The sequence below is a fragment of the Schistosoma mansoni genome, chromosome 1 (genome assembly GCF_000237925.1).
Source record: "Schistosoma mansoni strain Puerto Rico chromosome 1, complete genome".
Taxonomy (NCBI): Eukaryota; Metazoa; Platyhelminthes; class Trematoda; order Strigeidida; family Schistosomatidae; genus Schistosoma; species Schistosoma mansoni.
Window position 1 is genome coordinate 45,500,408 of NC_031495.1, and position 19,947 is coordinate 45,520,354.

Below are 19,947 nucleotides of genomic sequence, written 5' to 3' on the forward strand. Positions count from 1 at the left end.
TCTTATTGATCATGGAATATTAGACGTACACCAGCTTGTTTGTCTAATAGTGTCAGTTGAATGATAAATGTTCTAAAAGATTTGTGATTGTGTATATAATAGAAAGAAAGAGGTAGTGTTAGGGAAGCAGCCGTACGACAAAAATTCAATCAAATACCAGTCTGTCAACTAAATGTCGATTTATAGAATAATCTATAAGTCAATGGGTAAAAAGATGTGAAAAGTCTAATCAAAAAGACACCAGGTTTATCAACTGAAGATTTTCTAACGTGTAGGCACAAACATAAAATCATTATATGTAAAGATTACATCTGAATGTGTACCGTGGTCTAAGCGAAGACTTTGTAGAGTGTAATATATATTTGCATAAGTGAATCCACATGTTTTCGCAACATTTTCTTATACGTTTGTTTTATTAAAATTTATTTCTCCTTCTAGTGGACACTTCAACTTTTGTTTTGGTTGATCAGTTTTACGTTACATTTAAAATGCAACGACACATACAACGGCGTATACATAGGGTTCCTAAATATGTGTATAAATAATGATTGTACTGTATTCAAAGTTTGTTTTTTTTACTCAAATTTCAATGTGTGTGATAAATACAATTTTATAGTTGAAAAAATGAATTTTCTTCGTCAAAAAATGTTACCACTTGTGAAAAATAACAATAATGGGTAAACAATCAATTGTCTTTATCTGTTCAGACAATTTAAACGGTAATGCTACAATAAGAAAACAGTTATCCAACGGAATTTTGAAATTATATGTAATATGAGTTTTATATGTTCCATTATGTTATAAGATGTAACAACCAGAAACCGATTAGAATATTGAATATTAGAAGTAATCAAATGATAGTATTGTGGATAAAGTACTTTAGGTAGGTTAAATAAGTTAAATGAACCACACTTTGTTGATATTAATATTATTGAATAAAAGAGGAGTATAAAAAACACTTTATGGTGAAGCTATGCAAAATTGCATGAGTCTTAATGATTGTACATTATACTACTGTGATATATTTCATATCTGATTGATACTGGGTCCGTAAGGTAATTGCTGAAGTACTCAACTGTCAAACAATAAATTTCAAGTTTAAAGTCGTTCTTACCTACTTTAGTTTAGACAGGGAGGTAATGTCAATAAACGTCTGGTACAATGAGTGTAGTTTGAATCTGAGTACATAAAATTATGCTTTACAAATGAGTTACACTATGTTGTTTCTGGCTAGCATGTTTTATTATTGCATAAAATTGTTTCGGTTGTCAAAAATCACTTTATTTAAACAAACTAATCATACTTATTGACTTTTGTCTGTCAAGTAAAGAATATTTTGTGGCATATTAGTGATCTATTCCTTAGATAAAATTATTACTAAAGAATATATACGTATAAATGGTCCGTAGCGTACACGACTGTTGCAGTCATATCATATTTTTAGTCTGCTTACATGAAAATCTTTCTATTAAACTATTTGGTATTTATAACATCTTACAAGCTTACGAAATAATAATGTGGCTGGTTGATGTATTTTCTAGTCCTGTTTTCAAAATAACACACTATTATTCCTCACTAATGGTTTATTCGCCAGGTTTACGGTATCAGATAAATTACAAAATGTTTTTAATCCATCAGGACGATTGAAATATTCATCAGGGTGGTAAAAACTAACTCACTAGTCGAATATAAAACATTATTTTCATTATAAATAAATAATATATTTGTAATATCTCAATGAGTAGAAAAATTAGAAGTGGCTTGCACTAAGTCACGAAACATCAGAAAATCTAATTTTTCTACTCATTGAGATATTACATATATATTATTTATTTATAGCAATCTACGCAATGCTCAATTTATTGAAAATTATCAAATTATTTTCATTGTTTATTTTGGCTACCGAAATGAAGAAATAACAAATTCTTAAGCATAGGATTGGAGTATATCACAGAAAGAAGAATACGCAATATTGAGTGAGAAAAATGGTCACACAGTCATTATCGAGTATGAAATTATTTGATGAAGTAAAGAAATTAATCACATTGAAAGTGATGCTATTTTATGCATCGAAATTTGTCAGAAAATCTTTTTATGATGGTATTATGTACTCTGACATAGGTGGTTTAACACAAATTAAGCGCTAATGATGTTATTCAGAACGAAAATCGGAAGCTCCGAAATTTGACCATCTAACTCTGAGGACGTAGTACCACAGAGAGCATCGATGTAAGTTGTAAATTTTCTCTCTTACTTTAAAATCTTAATATATATCATTATTTGTTAACATATGAAGCGAAGATTGCAATAGTAACCAAAGGTGCTTTCTATAAGTCTGGTAATAAACAAGTGAGGAAAGCATCTTACTACACTCAAAAATGTTTATATAGTCTAAACCTTTTTGTTAGAGAAAATAAAATAAAAGAAAAAATAGTCGTAACATAAGGTAATTCAAACTGCATTGGCAACAACATATCAAGAAACACAAATAAACATCAACAGGAATTATTTGGTTTGGAGTGAAAAATAAGTGAACAATCTCAACCAGAGAAAGTTTACAGCTGCTCAAATAGTATGGTTTACATAATGAGAAGAAAAAACGGCGAAGACTACCGAAAAGAAACAAAGAAATGCTGAACAACAAGTAGGTGCATCAACGACAATGAGAAATAAATAGATAAATAAATATGATATGTAAATAAACTTGTGAATTTTACCTCAACTCATTCTCTTTCTCTATCTCTCTTCTTCCAGTATTTGCAGACCTGCTCATATTTTAGCAGTTGATCAATTAAATAAGTATAAATGTAAAGTATGCTCAGTTTTTAAACGAAAAGATTATATTTAAAAAAAGTCATATAGGTATCATATAGATACATCAAAGTAATTTAGAAACTATTGCTTAAATCTCTTCCAATACCTATTTCAATTATCAAATAAATTAGTTTATGATAATGTAATAAAAAGACTTACAATTAATTGATTCATTTTCAAGGCTAAATTATATAACTATACATAATACAATCGAAACCTAAATAAGCATAGAAATTAGTAGTTTAGATAATTTATAAAACAAATGAACCCCAATATTAGGTATTTCTAACTGATCAGAAAGCAGCTACAATTGAATGATATCTTATTGTTTATTGATTAATAAATTTCTATCCAGAAACCATATGGAAACGTATACTTTCTTAAATATTTAATAATATTGATATTTAGAAGTGTTACTGTCAAATTATTTATGTGTCGATTGAAAATGATTTTGACTTGTTTTTGTGTGTACACACACTAATCAATGGATGAGGAACAATTCTATACACAAGCCTTGATAACGGAAATTTATCGATTTGAGCTTATATTTTCGTAATATGAAAGTTAGTTTTATTTGAATTCCCTTAGTATTGTTTGTTTGAATCTTCCCATAGTCGTTTAGGACTGCAACTGGCCAGTCTCTTATTGGCATATGTGCATACTATGCGTATTGCCTCGATATTGCTTTAATTCACAAGCATTATAAGCGAAGATGGATAGTGACTAGGACGTTCAGGACGCACGTCCTGGATTCCACTGCTAGCCACTATCGATCTTTGCTTAGTTTTATTTGGTTTTAAATCTGTCAAAAATACAATTAATTCAAGAGGGAAAAATAATCACTATGTTTTCTATCATAACAAAAGTTTTTATATTAAAGTTAAAAGTCATTTTATAATAATAAATCATTAATTTAAAAAAAAATGATAAAACAAGATTAATACAAACAGTTTAATGTATTCTTTTTAACAACGTGTAATATTTTTTTACGTCAATGTAAAGATTTTATTCTCGGTTAGCAAATTACACTTATTGACCAATGAACGGCATTTATAGATTTTTACTTAATGGTTAAAATTATAACTTTTTAACCTTGTATGATATTAAGGGTAAAAAGAATTAAGATTGTTATCAGTACAATGTTGTGGAGACTGTTGAGTTTTAGTTGCGATTATGGCCTACGGGTTAAGAAATTGCACGAGAGACCGAAGGTTCTAGGTTCAAATTCCACGTGCGGGATTTCGGATGCACACTGTCGAGGAGTGCCATACTAAGACGAAACGGTCGTCCGATGTCTCCAGGTTTCCAACAGTGGTCTAACATTGATCGGTTCATGATACCAATTAAAATAAAGATTCATCTGCAATAGTCTCAAATTAAGGGATTCGGTTTTTTCACATATTTAAAAGTTAAAATTATCAAATTATATTGACAGACAAATTGTGAAATAATCGGTGTTGGCACAAAGTCAACAATCTTGTATTCTTGTGCAATTAAACAAAGGACATTCTGATCTTAAGATGAATATATATAACTTTGAAACATAAGTCTAAATTGTATAACATGATTTTTCAAAACAGTTTGAAGTTAAATACTCTGTAAATTTCAAATAATCGGACTTGTATTTTGTATATAACAGATAATTGTAAGTCAGTCAGTCAGCTACAATGTAGGACCAGGCAAATAAATGCATCGGGCCAGGTTGTTATACCTCGTTAGCACAACAAGATCAACACCGGATTCATAGTAGTTAATTTAGTGGTGGTAGTATATAAAAGATAGGTTGTATATAAGGATATAGTACAGGAAGAAAGAAAGATATGAAGCAATCATAATCTTATAGTTTAAGGGAAGACAGAGAGTGTATACACCTACACCATTGTGATCGATTCTGAGCCATGTCACACAGAGTCTCCGACCATTGGTTACGATAGTCACGCGGACCCCAACCAGGTAGTCTGCATCTACCAACATGGCTCAGACTAGAAGTTAGTGACTTCGAGCACTGACACTACGTTTTAGTTTGGCCGCCCCTAACTCTCTTCCAACCATCGCCAATACTAGTCAACATTGCGCGTCGTGGTAATCGGTGTTCAGGCATACGTAACTCGTGGCCCAACCATCTCAGTCGATGAAGATTCACAACCTCATCAACTGATTTACCATCATTGCCTAATATCCTGCATCTAACCTCACTATTAATTATACAGTGATCCTAGCAGATGTGAGCAATATTTCTAAGGCATCTGTGGTCAAATACTAGTAATTTACGAGTATTTGTGACTAGCTTAAATATTGTTGTCCAAGATTTCAGTTAAAAATTTCGACTGCAGTAAATAAGTGATCACTTTTGAACAATATCGTCAGCTTATTCCCCATCGATCATCAATGCATATTATAACTGCATGTGTTGAATGATGTTAAAAATACTGGCTACCAAAATTAAGCTGAATAACTAAAATTCCAATTATGTGCCTAATAGTAGAAAAGATATTTTGTTAATCGAACAACCTAAAATTATAATGTATATCATGAAAATAATTACAAAATACACATTAATCTACAGACATGAACTAGTCGATACATTTTTTGACTGAATATTTCCCACAGAGACGTGAATACTATGAAATATAAGGTGTACGGAAAATGCATAATCAGAAATGACAACATTTTCAAGTACAATATTTAAGCCCCTATGTATATAAGATATTGAAAAATGAAATACATTCGTTAAATTTCTCCGAAATAACTCCAATCAGACTACTGGATGACATATCCATTTCACAACAATCGGTAGAATTTTTACAAATATCTTTTTAATTTAATTGATGATTGCAAATCTTATTTTTCAGTATTTCACTGAAAACAAAGTCTCATTTTGCTATCCGAACGTAGACTGTTTAACAATTACTTATAATTGGACTTGATGAAGAATGTTGTTGTAGTTCTCTGTTAAGTTCTGCTTTTTTTTCCGGTAAGCCAAATAATTAATTATGATTTGAATTTCCTGGGCTAAAATTATACTTTATTTCAGATGATTTCAACAACATACACAGTTAGATAGGTTGAACGAATTAAAAGCGAAATGATTTGCAAAACATAATGAATTCATCATTCTATCACATGGATTCTCATTTCCGTCGAAAATATATTTAGTCAGTAAGGTTGTGATGGATGTTTAAAATGGAATCTAAAACCGTAGTTATGAAAAGAACAAGACTAGTAATTATGATTTTAAATTCCGTTTCCAACAACCATATTAACTTTACCAGCTAAATCTATTCAGAGTTGAGATGAGTTGCTGTAAAAATAGAATAATGAATTCATTTGATTTTGAAAATCTTGTTGTTATTGCTATGTTTAAATTTACCAAAGAGTTAGAAAATAAAACAGTTAAATCAACTAATATGATAATTTGTGCTGAATGTAACGGAAATCAAAGAGAAAAAACTACCATTTTATCGCAACGAGTAGTTAACATTTATTTAAAATGAAAATATGGTATCCTGTTGAAGCTATCTTTCACTTACTTGTCCGGTAGCTCGATCTACATAAATAATACGACCGGTAATATTTGGAGTTTGACCAGATCCTGTTAGAATCGCACAACCAGGTGGTAGTTTTAATTGTGATGGTACAGTGTTATTACCACTACCAGATGTAATTTGACCAAGTTGAACAGATTGATGTTGCATTGGCATACAAATAGCTCTTATCGGTGTTAAACTGGAAGGCAAAATTGTATTGTTTGCCATGACTACATTTGGTATTGTTACTGTTGTACCGATTTGTAAATTGTTTGCCTGAGACGGATTAATTTGATTGGGTGTAAATTGATTTTTAGATGAAAGTAAAAGGGAAGTATGGACTGATGAATTTGGATCTGTGCCAATAATTGCAACATTCATTGAACCAGTAGGTGTTACTGTAAAGAAAATGTTCTTACATTTAATTATCATTAAAAAAAATGAAATTTATTCTTATCAGAAGGGGTTTTGTGGAGATTTTAGTAATTTATAGAGTTGAGATCATGAGTCAATTGAAGCTAGACCACCATGGAAAACCTGGAAGCACTGGACGGCCGTTTCGTCCTATTATGGGACTCCTCCACAAAACCCCTTCTGATAATGATCATGTGCTCACTAGTGACTGACTCCTTGAGGTATTTCCTGGAGTTCTAGTGGGAAGCAGTAACCGGTGGAGTTCAACCAGGTCTGTTGTGAGATAGTAACTCACTGATGACATTGGTGAATGGTTGCTCAATTTCGTGAATCAGTTGAAGTTAGACATTAACACCGTTGGATGCCAGCTCAGTGGTCTATCGGTTAAGGGCTTCGGCTCGAAACTGGTAGGTCCTGGGTTCGAATCCCGCGAGAGTGGGTTCGTGGATGCGCACTGCTGAGGAGTCCCATAATAGGACGAAACGGCCGTCCAGTGCTTCCAGGTTTTCCATGGTGGTCTAGCTTCAATTGACTCATGATCTCAACTCTAGAAATTTATTCTTGTTATGTATCTTTTTTTGCCCCAGACAATTTACAAATGTAGATAATAACTATAACAAATATGTAAGTATAGAAGACAAAGAAAGAGGATTATAAAAAAATAAAGCTGACACATGTGATAGTGTGTTATTGATATTTGTGACATGTTAACTTGTATTTTCTCCTCAGTCGGAAGTGAAGTTGAAGAAAGATAAATATATTTCTATTAGGAAGAATGATATATTGAAATTAACCACTGTGATTGATAACAATTATTACATTGAATGCAATGTTTTTTCTTTTAAAGTTGTAAATAGAATTTAATATGAAGCTGTTTGTACGAAATAAACTGATTGTTCAAAACAAAACCCCATGATAATCAAACTACTTTAGGTGAAACAAAAATTATAGTAAGTGTACTTTCTATAAAATATTAGTATATAAAGCGGTGAAAGGTGAAAGCCTTAATAATTGACTAATCCGTGTGCTATGTATACTCAGCTTTGAGTCATATTTTTGGCTATTTTAGATTTAAAAATACTATTCAGTTATCTAAGCTGAAGATGGTAATGTGTAGTTCAAACCTGTGACCTATCGATTGAAAGTCAAGGCTTTCAATCGCTCCATTGATTACTTTGTTACTCAATCATTGATTCAATTTGATGGTTTTAGTATAAATTATTTTTACATCAGTCTTAATAAAGAGCTGAGAACAGAATTCACATAATTAAACAATTATGTAAATTAAAAATTCATTTATAATCAGTAAAGAGCATGCATTGACGTTATAATTACTAATCTTTAATCACTTCTACTGAGTTACTTGAGATATAACTAAAATCAAAAGTCAGTCTAACTTTTAATTCTAAGCCTTTATAACACAGTGTTTAGATAATGTGTTTCGAAAAACCCGACTAAATCTTGAATTTAGACATTAACAGCGTTGGATGTTGGCTCGATGGTCTAGAGGATTAGCTTTCGAGCTCGAGACCGAAGGTCCTGGGTTCGATTCACGAGTCCGTAATCATGGACGGGCACTGCCGATCAGTTTCATACTTGAACGAAACGACTGTCCAGTGCTTCTAGGTCTTCAATGGTAGTTAAACACTGATCCATTCATGATATCAATCTAAACTCAACAATCTCCACAACCCCATATTGATAAATCTTGACAGAATAATTATAGAATTTATATCATGAGAATAAACAGAGGAACCATTATGCTAACAGAATGTACGATTAGGAAGTATGTTAAACTATTAAATATGAACACCAATTAGAAAACTGATGAGTGGTGAAGATTTATTTTGTTCAGTGAAGAGAATCGTCTTTCTTCCAAAAAGTACATCATTTGGAAAGTGTCAAGGATAAACTAACGTTTTGGGCTACCTAAACATTTATTTATCAATGTACATTGTGAAATGATTTAGCATCTGTCTATGATTTTTCATCAACTATAAAAATCACAACTTGAGAATGACAAAATTGTATGATAACGCAACATTCCTCTAACTTACTATTCACTATTCCGTGTGAAATGAACTAAAAATGAGAGGGTTAGTACATAATTAAATTACTTAATGAAGAAAGTTTTCATTGAAACTGTTCCATCTGTATTTAAGTCGATTTTATTAATATTTTTAATTGCATCACTCACTTAAGACTAGAATTGCAACGAAAGAACTATTTTAAACTACATTTAATATTTGATTTATTAACGATCAAATAGTCAAAAATGTACTTTTACAATGAGCAATTTTTTTCCTCATAATAAACTTTTCTTATATTCAGTAGCTATGCTTTTAACATACTAATAAAACAATTAACTAGTAATGGTTCGAAGTACACCGAGTTTAAATTTGAAAAATATTTGATTACACGATATATATCTTCACAGTTAAACTTACCATTGGGTTGAGCAATTAGTATGCCCGATGTATTTTGCATTACATGTCGAGGCAATGAAGCACGCCAACCAGATTGTGGGGCTGATGAAGGCCTAGGAAGCGCTAAATTTGATACGGATAAAGGACGAAGACTAAGTTTATTTGGCCAAACAATTTGTGCAGCATAATCAGAGCTAGTGACTGGTGTAGCTGGTTTATCTTCAAGATGTGGACTGCCTGTTGGGCTAGCGGAGCCTGTAGGTGTCCCAACAGAAACAGAGCTGTTTATGGTATATGTTCCAGAGCTAGCTGTTCCTACTGTCGAAAATAAATGAGCATGCGGATCCATATCAGCTATAATTATCTGACCTGCTGCTGAGCCACTTCTTCTTTGCTTCAAGATTTGAATATTCTCTGGAATTATTTGATATGATCCAACAGAACCGACAGAATTTGATTGACCACTAATAGGGGTAGCAACAGCATTAGATAAATCTGATGATAATAGATTACTTGTTAAATGAAGTCTCTGCGAAGGATCTGTCTGTGGTCGGTTGTGAAGTACAACATCCTCTCTATCGGATCGTATAGAAGGACCAAAATCAGAATGTACTGTTGGATTGCCTTGATTATCATGACAATTTCCTACTGCATTATTTTGTAATTTTAAACTACTAAGTAATATTGCAGATGTTTCAGTGTTTAAAACACGACTGGTGGATGATGAACTAAAAGTAAAGGTTAAATAAAATAAAATCTATGAGAATTAATGATTAAAATGAATTAAAAGTACAAATCAAAATAACTGTTTTTGTTTATCCGAGTAACATTTCAGATGCACTAATGACATTCTGTGAATTACATTTCCACAGGAATACAAGTACGTTTAAAACAAGGAGAAGGAAATTTTAGATTCTGAAAATATATTAAGTTGTGTGAGCTGGTTTTGCTAAAGTTGTACAAGTTATCTATACTGTCTGTGATAAGTGGTGAATACACGTTAAAAAACATGTGGTCTTAGCATTCTATGCTAAAAAACGAAGCGCTTTTCATGATTGATGCAGTTTATTGACACTCGGAGACTAAAAGTTGTTTGTTAAGTTTAACCAAATCACTACTGAATAAATATATTTTTTTTTGATAATTTTCTCATTTTAATAAATGAGGCTTGATAAAAAAAACTAAATGTAACCGGAAAAGTTGAACATTTATGATATTTTTTCTGTATTTAATGATGGCATAATTCTATCGAATTGAAACTTTTCGGGAAGTAAATGGTATCTACTTACATGAACAGCCAACATGTCTCTAATTGATACTACACATAATGTTCAAGGATAAAATAATATGGGGTTATAACAGCTTTCTTTGCTTTTGGTTGTGAAGACTATCATCAGTGTATAGCAGTGGAAATTTACAAACTTATTTTCAGTTCAAGTTCCACAGGAAGCACTGAATTTCCTTCAAGAAAGCAGATAGATCTAACTGATGAGTGTTAATCAGTATAAACTCTATGTTTAGAACTTGCTAACAAACACCTAACAATAAAACATAGTCATTAAGCCCAGTGATGGATTTTAAACTTGATCAATATAATTAGATCTACATGTAGGTTTATTTAAGCATGATACCAGTTATTATACAGCGATCAATTACTATATACATATATGCATATTGTAAGGGAAAGGATATTTAGGTAATATACTGCATGCAAATGCTCAGATGAAATCATAAATTACGCTAAGATTTATGCTTTTAAGATAAATGCAGATATATTTACAATAATCTCATTCGAAAAATATCCACATAAAAATATATCTTATATTTCAAAGAGATTCTGAAAATTTAAATGTATGAAAAATGAATTAAATAAAGAAGAAACTGATTTTCCCTAAAATAATTCCAATTTCTTTTTAGTTTTTCATTAAAATGTTACAAGACACAGGCAAAAAAATATACGGGCTCGGAGAAAAAAAGTAATTATTACAGTATTTTTCTAGTTATTTACATATATGTTTTTAGTGAAATAATGGATTAACTCATTGGAATAAAAGAGGTAAATTGAGAGAGAGAGAGAGAAAGAAAGAGGAAAAATGAAGAATAAGGACAAGGGAGAGAAAAGAAAAAGGTAAATCAAACCAAAGCAAAATAACACGCAAATAACTAAATTAAAGAAAGATTTGTGTCACAACACAGTTTTCTGACTAATATTCACTATCTAATAAACAAGTATATGTTTGGTTAGACAAGATAGATAGTCAAACAGATAAACTGGCAGATAGATATTAGAGAAAAAGGATAGGAAGACGAATAATGCAATGAAATACAACACTGAATTCTCATGGGAGCAGATAAAACTTACGAAATAAGGAACGCAAATTATTTATATGCATTAGTATTTTTGAATAATAGATGCTAAGAAAAAAAAAGTGATCGGAGTCCTTTTCACTTAGTTTTCTTTAAAAGGTCTGGAATTATACATAACTGTAAGCAAAATGTCTGCATCTAATACTGTATGAAATGTAAATATTAAAAGAATCATGGTAGTTCATTACCATTATTGATTAAATAACTGCTGAAAGGTGCTTGCGGCGTATTCATTCTGTGATAAGTGATACAGAGGGGCGGAACGAAGATATTAAAGAAAAGTGCACAATTATTTAGCTAAATGAAGATTGATTTAAATATAGTTTACTCAAGAAACGAATTTCAACCAAAAAGCACAAAATAATTATCATATTTGGTTTTCACCTTCGTAACAAAAATAAAAACCATCTTTAACATAATTATCTTGTTTCAGAAAATGATTTCAAAATGTATTTAATTTATGTCTTTGTTTTGTGATAGATATTGGAAGAATTTCATATAAATTTTCGTTAAAACGGTATGATAATAATGAAGTATCACGTGTATGGAAGACGTTAGATGTAAACATTGTATTTCAAATAATCTAAACAACTGAAAGTTTAATAAATACGATGCTTTATTCAGAAAACTGGAGTTCCCTGAAATTCTTCATGAAAATCATTAAAAGTAAAACTATTAACGATAAATAAGGTCAGAAGCCAGCCTATAAGAATGTGTTTATAGAAACAGTCTAACACTGAAACTTATCGCATCGATCTTACATTTATATGAAACATTTTGAAATACCAACATTTCACTCTATTCTGTTTTAGAATATATATACGTTGAAGTTTGACATTATACTTGAATTTATTATTTGCATTGAGGTATATTAGATAAAAATGGTTTAGTTTTTATAGATGTACCACAAAATGATAGCTGGTAAAGGTCTATAAAATTTGTAAGGTGAGTAACTAGATTTGATAAAGAATTACTTTACTGTCGAAATGAGATAAAACACCTGATCAAATTAGCTTTACTTTGAAAATATTGAACTGTGTAGATGACCCTTTAAGTTAAAACTCACAATCATTAGTGAAAACCAATAAATGTTTAAGGTTATCCCACATGTAAAACATTTCAAAGATCATAGTCAAACTACATAAACTTCTGAATTCTCTGCAATCACTACTATTGGATACAAAAAGACAAATAATAATAAAGTAGACGGGGGAAATAAAAGGTGCAAAACATGTTGAAGGAACTTCTAGAAACATTACATTGAAAAAAGCGTTCTTATTTCGCCATATTCGTTTGAATGAACACCACTCTAGCTGTAAAAAGTAGTAATTTATCTTTTTGAATGTCAATGCATGTGACTGACTATGGATGAAAATTCGACTGTATAAATATCAAAATATTGGATAGATGGAAAATAAGACAAACCTGAGCATCCTGCGATTCGGCTTAATCACTAATTAAAAGAGAGATCAAAATAGATTCAGTCTGTTAACCAGTTGGAAAGACTGAAGAATTGTAAAGTCATATCTGGTTGAGGAAGAAGATAACTAAGAGGATAAGGTATGTAACTACTGTCAACGTAATTGTGAACGACAATCAATAGATTCTCATTTCAACAAAACACAGTATAAATCTTTCATGGAAAAATTCAAATATTTCACACCTATTTCATTCATAAACTGATGACATTGTCTTGCAAGACAATGGAAACTTCAAAAATAAACCGCTCAACACAGGGAGTACAACAAAATTTCTAAACCCTCCTACTGAATTACAGGTCTTCCTAATTATAAATGTGAGAACAATTAGTCCTTTTACACTAATTGTCAATCATAATCTTTAATAGTGCGTAACACAAGAGATAAGTCTGTTTTCTTTTTTATGTAATATTGTCATTATATACTGACTGTTTTCTGAATACATTTAACGAGGTTGTCTACACAGCAAAATTGAATAAAATCTATTAAAATGTGATATGCGCAATTTTCCGACACAAGATTTAATGAAGGGTTAACTTATTTGAAATGAAAAGGAAGCGAATAATCAGAGGTGCTTATATTGAATATTCCCTTATTAATTTTGTCAAATACAATTGGTTTATACAAGAATTCACAATTAAATTAAGGTATAAATACGGTACCAAAATATTAGGAAAAAAACAAATCTATTCCTTTCCTGGGATGAACATGAATTTTGTAAACATGACAATTTACCATACTACAGTGTACTACCTTTATTATATCAACTAATAGCAACGGGCTTTAACATAGTATTATTAATTAACATGAAATGAAGCCAAAAAGGAAAGATTTAACCTAAACATAATTTTTTATTGTTATATCGATTGCATGAGTGCCCAGTTAATATATGAACGTTATAAGACTGCCTATTAGAGAGGAGTGAATTATTGATCAAAGCAGTGATACACAAAAGCCGTATGAGCAGTCTTGAGTACTTATCAGTCCTGCTTTCTGCTTAGACCAGTCAGTTAAGTCCAGAACACCAATAACAGCCTCTCTAAGATGAATCTTTATTCTCAAACATACTAGGTTTATATACCAAACAAACTGACCACATCGTACCATAAAATAGATAAAACATTTGTACAAGATTTGGCCAAATGTAGCTGTGAATAGGGGGAACAGTAATCGATAGACGGGTTATAACTCAGGAATGGTAAATCGTACAGTAATAGTCTATAGGTCAAAATAAAGCTTATGATAAGAGGAACACGAATACGAATAGTTTAGTTACTTAACAATTATACAATAAAAATATATGTATAGTACTAGTCCAGAAATAGATTTCAACAGTTACCGTTCATTAATCTCATCGGGATATAACATTTATATTACCAAAACATTTTGAATCTTAATTGCCCATTAAAAAAATACGTTTAAGGAAACAAAATTAAGCACCAAATTTATATGTTAATGAAAGTATTTTTTTAGTATGTAGATTTATGTAAAAAACAGTCAAACAGAATAATAGGTCAGAATAAGGGAGTATCAAGTTTTGTTGTTAGAATTAGTCTTATTATTTAATTTTCATTAAAAAAAAGCTAAGCCAAAATAATATAGAACTTTCGCACTTGACCTTAAATGTGAGTAATAATATCATCAAATAATAAAACACTATAAACATAACATCTGAATAAAATGACAAAAAAAAACTGGAAAAAATTGAAAAACGTTTATGAGATTGTTGGATGTTTGAATGAAACAAGTAAACTTTAATAGAAAATAACATTCAGTGTTAATATCGTTTCTGAAGCATATGATACCCTTTGTTGATAAATATATATTGTTATATCAATCCATTTGAACAAAAATGGAATTTTCTTGTCTGGTTCACTAATACAATAAAATGTCATAACATACATTAAATTGTATGGTGACATTGTTTAAACCAACAAGGACAAAGAATTTGAGCTGAACAACATGAATTATGGGTTGTAAGCGGGTGTTCAGAACCTAGCAAAACAAAATGAATGGATTTATACGAATATTCGTCAATATTAGGATGAACAGTTTGACAAAAACTAGACGCCAAGTATAGAGAAGGTATTATTTTTGGAAGTCCAGACAAGTTGGAATTATTTAAATTTCAAACACTGAGATTATTTCAAATATAATTTCCACAAATAAAACGAATGGATGTTATTTTGCTCAAATTTTGTTCTTATTCTCTTCAATTTAGTAAAAGACGATCATGTATAGACCATTTACTGTTGTTTATCATCAATAAATAACCAATCAGCAGTAGTTATTGTAGAAAATTATTATTAATTAAACTGATAGAAAAGAGAATTTTCAGGCTTTGAAATTAGTTTTTTTACTTTGGGATTACGTTGTATACTACAGAATAATCAAAGCTCGATGGTTTATGAGAGCCAAGTAAATGACTGAACATATTGTCGTTGCTCCTAAGGGACTGTTCACATACGACATCAAGACCATGCTAGTCATGCTGAGTTTCAGCTGTGTGTTTGAACTTAGTGATAATAATTCATTTTGTAACCACTTTGAAACAAGGACTTCAGCGGCCTGGTTATGTTTTATAAACGTCGTTCTAGGGGCTTTCAGACGCCGCATTACTTGATGACACTGAGACCGTATGGGAAAAACGCAGAGGCGGTTTTTATGCCGTCATACGAAGAACTATGTAAAACCGACGTATAACATCTTACTGCAACTCGCTAATTGGTGTCTGAGAAACTGTGCAACTCAGTGCCTTGGGAGATTATCGAATATGACCCGTAAGAGGTCCAAACGGCTCTTTTTCAATGACCTGTTATTCCAAAATCTTTACACGTTATTATTGGATTATTTGTAATTGCAGTGAGTGATTGATTTGTTCATTGAATAAAAGTACTCTTTCACGTATGAAATTTATCGACTTCTCTAATTTCAGATATTTATTAATTTCTCCATAAAGTCTATTTTAATATAGCTAACAAAAATTGTAAACAATAAGTAGTAAACATCAAACGAGTAACATTTTCATTTCGAATTATAAATATTAATTATTATAAATTTCTATCTATTATGTCTAGTCATTTGATTTTATAAGCCATGCTGAAACCCGTCTCATGTAGCATTCGATTATTTTATTCCACATACTCTTTATCAATTAGAGATAGGACAAATCACTAAGGTTGAGAGAATAAGAAATTTCTATAGATTGTCACAAAACAATAAAAATTCAATCAGTATCATATTTGAAATAATTTGCTTAAAATAATGAAATCCCTTTCATTCATTAATTCTTCTCTTTTCATTATTATTTATTTAATATATGAATGTCAAAAATCAATAAACGTTTCCCAAGTTATGAAAAAAAATTATTAAAATATAAATTTTGGTAAATCAAAAGAAACTTAACAATGTGTACCAACCAAATGGAAAACAAATTAAATATGAAAGAAACAATAACAATAATAATAATTCATTATTAATCAACAAATGAAAATTAGATACAGTGTTTATCATTATTATTTTATTTGTTTTATTATTCATTGAATGATAATTGAACATTGAAATGAGAAAATAACAATTTTGTTTATTTTTTGTAAAGTATGAAAAACAGTAAAATTTCTTTGTTTTTTCTTGATTTGAAATGATAGTTATATTTATGATAAAAACACGGATAACTATGTATATTAGTGGTGATAACCTGGGATAGTTTGCATTAAAGCACTGAACTGTTTGTCATTATTTCGCTTTCCTCATTTTGATTAGTTTATGTAATGAAGGATATTATTTTCTGTTTACCATTACAACTTATCGAAGCGTATCTATCATTAGACATTTTTGATTGACAAAAGAATGAGACAACATTTTGAAACATAATGAGAATGACAAGCAGAGATGGATAGTGGCTAGCAGTGGAATCCAGGACGCGCGTTTCGTCCTATTTGGAACTCGTCATCTGGATGTACCTGCATCTCAGAGTTGATGTTCACTCTGGGACTCGAACCCAGTACCTTTCACCTCAAACGCCATCGCGTTATCCACTCTGCTTACCATGCTTGTGAATTAAGGCTATATCGAGGCGATACGCACAGTATGCACATATGCCAATTAGAGACTGACCAGTTGCAGTCCTAAACACATCGATGGGAAGATTCAAACAAACAATACTGAGTGAATAATGAGAATGACAGTTGTACATAAATAACTTGAACAACATCTAAATATGTTTAGGATAAAATCAGTTAACTGTTGAAACGATACCTAAAATTGCTTTATTTTAACAGATTTCACCAGTAGTTCACATGAAGGAGAACGAAATAATCGGTCAAAAGTTAAATATTTATATTATTTTGAAATTATTTAACTAGAAAAATAAACTCTTATCTGAATGAAACAATCTAATTCTGTTTGTAAACTTTGTAATTATCATTTCAACTACTAACTCGCTAAAATACAAATTTGTCGATGATTACCTTCAGATGTTTTCAGTAAAAAATGATTGTATATTTTAATATGAGAGTTTGTTGTTTAGTATTGATTGTGTGAACAAGATAAACAAATTATCATCGGGATAACTGTAAGATTAATTATAAATTTTTTTAAATAATAATAATTAGAATTCTGTTTTATTGTTTCGTAATGGAAATTTTTATATTTTAGAGAAGGTGAAAAATAATTGCTATTAGCAATTGAATATACATAGGTCAAATTATAATTGGAATCATTTATTTATTTATTATAAATATTTTACTGCTCAGCTCAGTAAGTATTTAAGTTCTCACCTAATTCATTTTAAAAGATTAGGTAATTGCAATAAATTGTTCTATTTGGGACTCGTCAGCTGGATGTGCCTGCATCTCAGAGTTGATGTTCACTCTGAGACTCTAGGACGAAACGCGCATCCTGAATTCCACTGCTAGCCACTATCCGTCTTTTCTTACAATGCTTGCGAATTAAGGCTATATCGACGCAATACGCACAGTATGCACATATGGCCGATAAGAGACTGACTCATTGCAGTCCTAAACATTAATGGGAAGATTCAAACAAACAATACTAAGTGAATTTAAACTTCACCCCATTGCACAAGCAAGTGGCTATTAGGACTCAGTAGCTGAGTGGATAACGCGATGGCGTTTGAGGTGAAAGGTACTGGGTTCGAGTCCCAGAGTGAACATCAACTCTGAGATGCAGGTACATCCAGCTGACGAGTCCCAAATAGGACGAAACGCGCGTCCTGGATTCCACTGCTAGCCACTATCCATCTTTCTTTAAAATATATGTTTAACATTTACAGTGATTACAATTTTTTAAAAATAATTATTCACCATTTTATTTTAAAACATTGTTATTTAAAATATTCGCCTGTTAAGGAAAAAAACGATTAGCTAATAATTAGACTGTTTAGCGATTGTAATGATTCTTTAAGGACTATTTATACAATCATCATTATTTATTATTGTGCATAAGTTGCTATACAATACGTTTGTTCACAAAACCAAAATATCAAGATCAATTATTGTACGGAGTTCACACTTCTCTATCACTGGTATCCACTAGACTATACAGAAAAGCTTAAAACAATATTACGAGAGACTGGATAGGACATTTTATTGAGAACATATACATATTACAAATCAGCCGTCGGTAAGTTAGATGAATTCAGTAATCGATGGAATCGCTCCGTAATAAAGAATTTTTTAACTTATGGCTCATTTACAATTGACAGTTGTGCACACATCCCTTCTAAAAAAACCTCAGAAATCTGTTAACTTTCTGCGGCATCAAATTATTTGCCTTTCAACTACAAGCATCCATTCTAAGCGCAAAACTCTGTGACACTTCAACAAGATTTAATAAACTGAACGTGAAGACCGAGTTTGAAAGCCTAATTTGGAAACCAAGAGACCTCATTCAAATCTATAAAAGCAACTTAGTTGTTTTACTTTAGTGAAATTCCTTTGAAATCACAATTACGGTCAAACGAATTTGTTCAAAAGGGGTAAGAATAAAAACTATATACTCTGCAGACACACTTTTACAGAAGTTTGATATCTAATCTCTGATTGTACTAAAATCTTAAAATTACTTCAAGTTTTCATTTGTTATTACTACTTCAGTGTTCTATCATTTCTTCTTAATCTTCTACATGTTTATCAAGTGGACAATTATCTTTCATACATTTCGTGTGTAATTCTTATTATTAAACATCAACATTCAGACTATAAAATCAACATTTTGTTGACAGTGAAAACTCCCAAATATTTTGTGACGCAATCGCAGGAAATTTCACAATACTATATTGTGTGATTAAAAAGGTACGGATTTCACTAGACAACATCAATAAATGATATCGTTAAAAAGTCTTTTTTTCATTTAGAAATTCGGATTCTCTTTCAAAGTAACACAGATTTGCGACTAAAAAATGTGTTCATCTTAATTACCCAGTATATTTTAACAAAAAGTTGCAATTCATAACAACATAATTAAAAAGCTATCGAATAAGTTGTAAAAAATCACAATTAGATCCAGACTTTTAACGTATCACTAGCTCGATGAAAGCTTTAGATAAATTAAACTTGATATAGTTCTATACTATGTTGATTTTGATCGTATAATTTGTCTAATGATAAGATTTATGGTGATTAAAATAAGACAGATTAGGGGTATTGCATTTGATTTGTGTTTTCCTTTCATATTAGATCCACTGATAATTCAAGTACAGTATTCACTTAGATTTGAACATGTCTTAGAGTATTCTATTACTAAACGTTATTCACCATTTGTATAATATTTATACGAAGAAAAAAGTGAGATAAGAAAATTGCATACTATTACAACCTACCTATCAGGAAGAATTTTCTCCTTCTCATTCACATGAATACATGTTGTATGTGGTAGGAAAAAGGTAAGTGATTTCATTTT

General features: G+C 30.7%; 1 protein-coding gene across 1 annotated transcript in view; it reads right to left on the bottom strand.

Annotated features, from left to right (window-relative positions):
- The window catches only part of Smp_196300 (putative rhogef and pleckstrin domain protein), a gene marked incomplete at its 5' end in the record, with an annotated part of 88,149 nt that overhangs the window by 41,550 nt on the left and 26,652 nt on the right, over positions 1-19,947 (bottom strand). The window contains 2 exons of the mRNA XM_018794587.1: positions 6,345-6,739; positions 9,203-9,909. Of these exons, the coding sequence (XP_018648985.1) occupies positions 6,345-6,739; positions 9,203-9,909 (1,102 nt within the window). The remainder of the gene's footprint in view (positions 1-6,344; positions 6,740-9,202; positions 9,910-19,947) is intronic.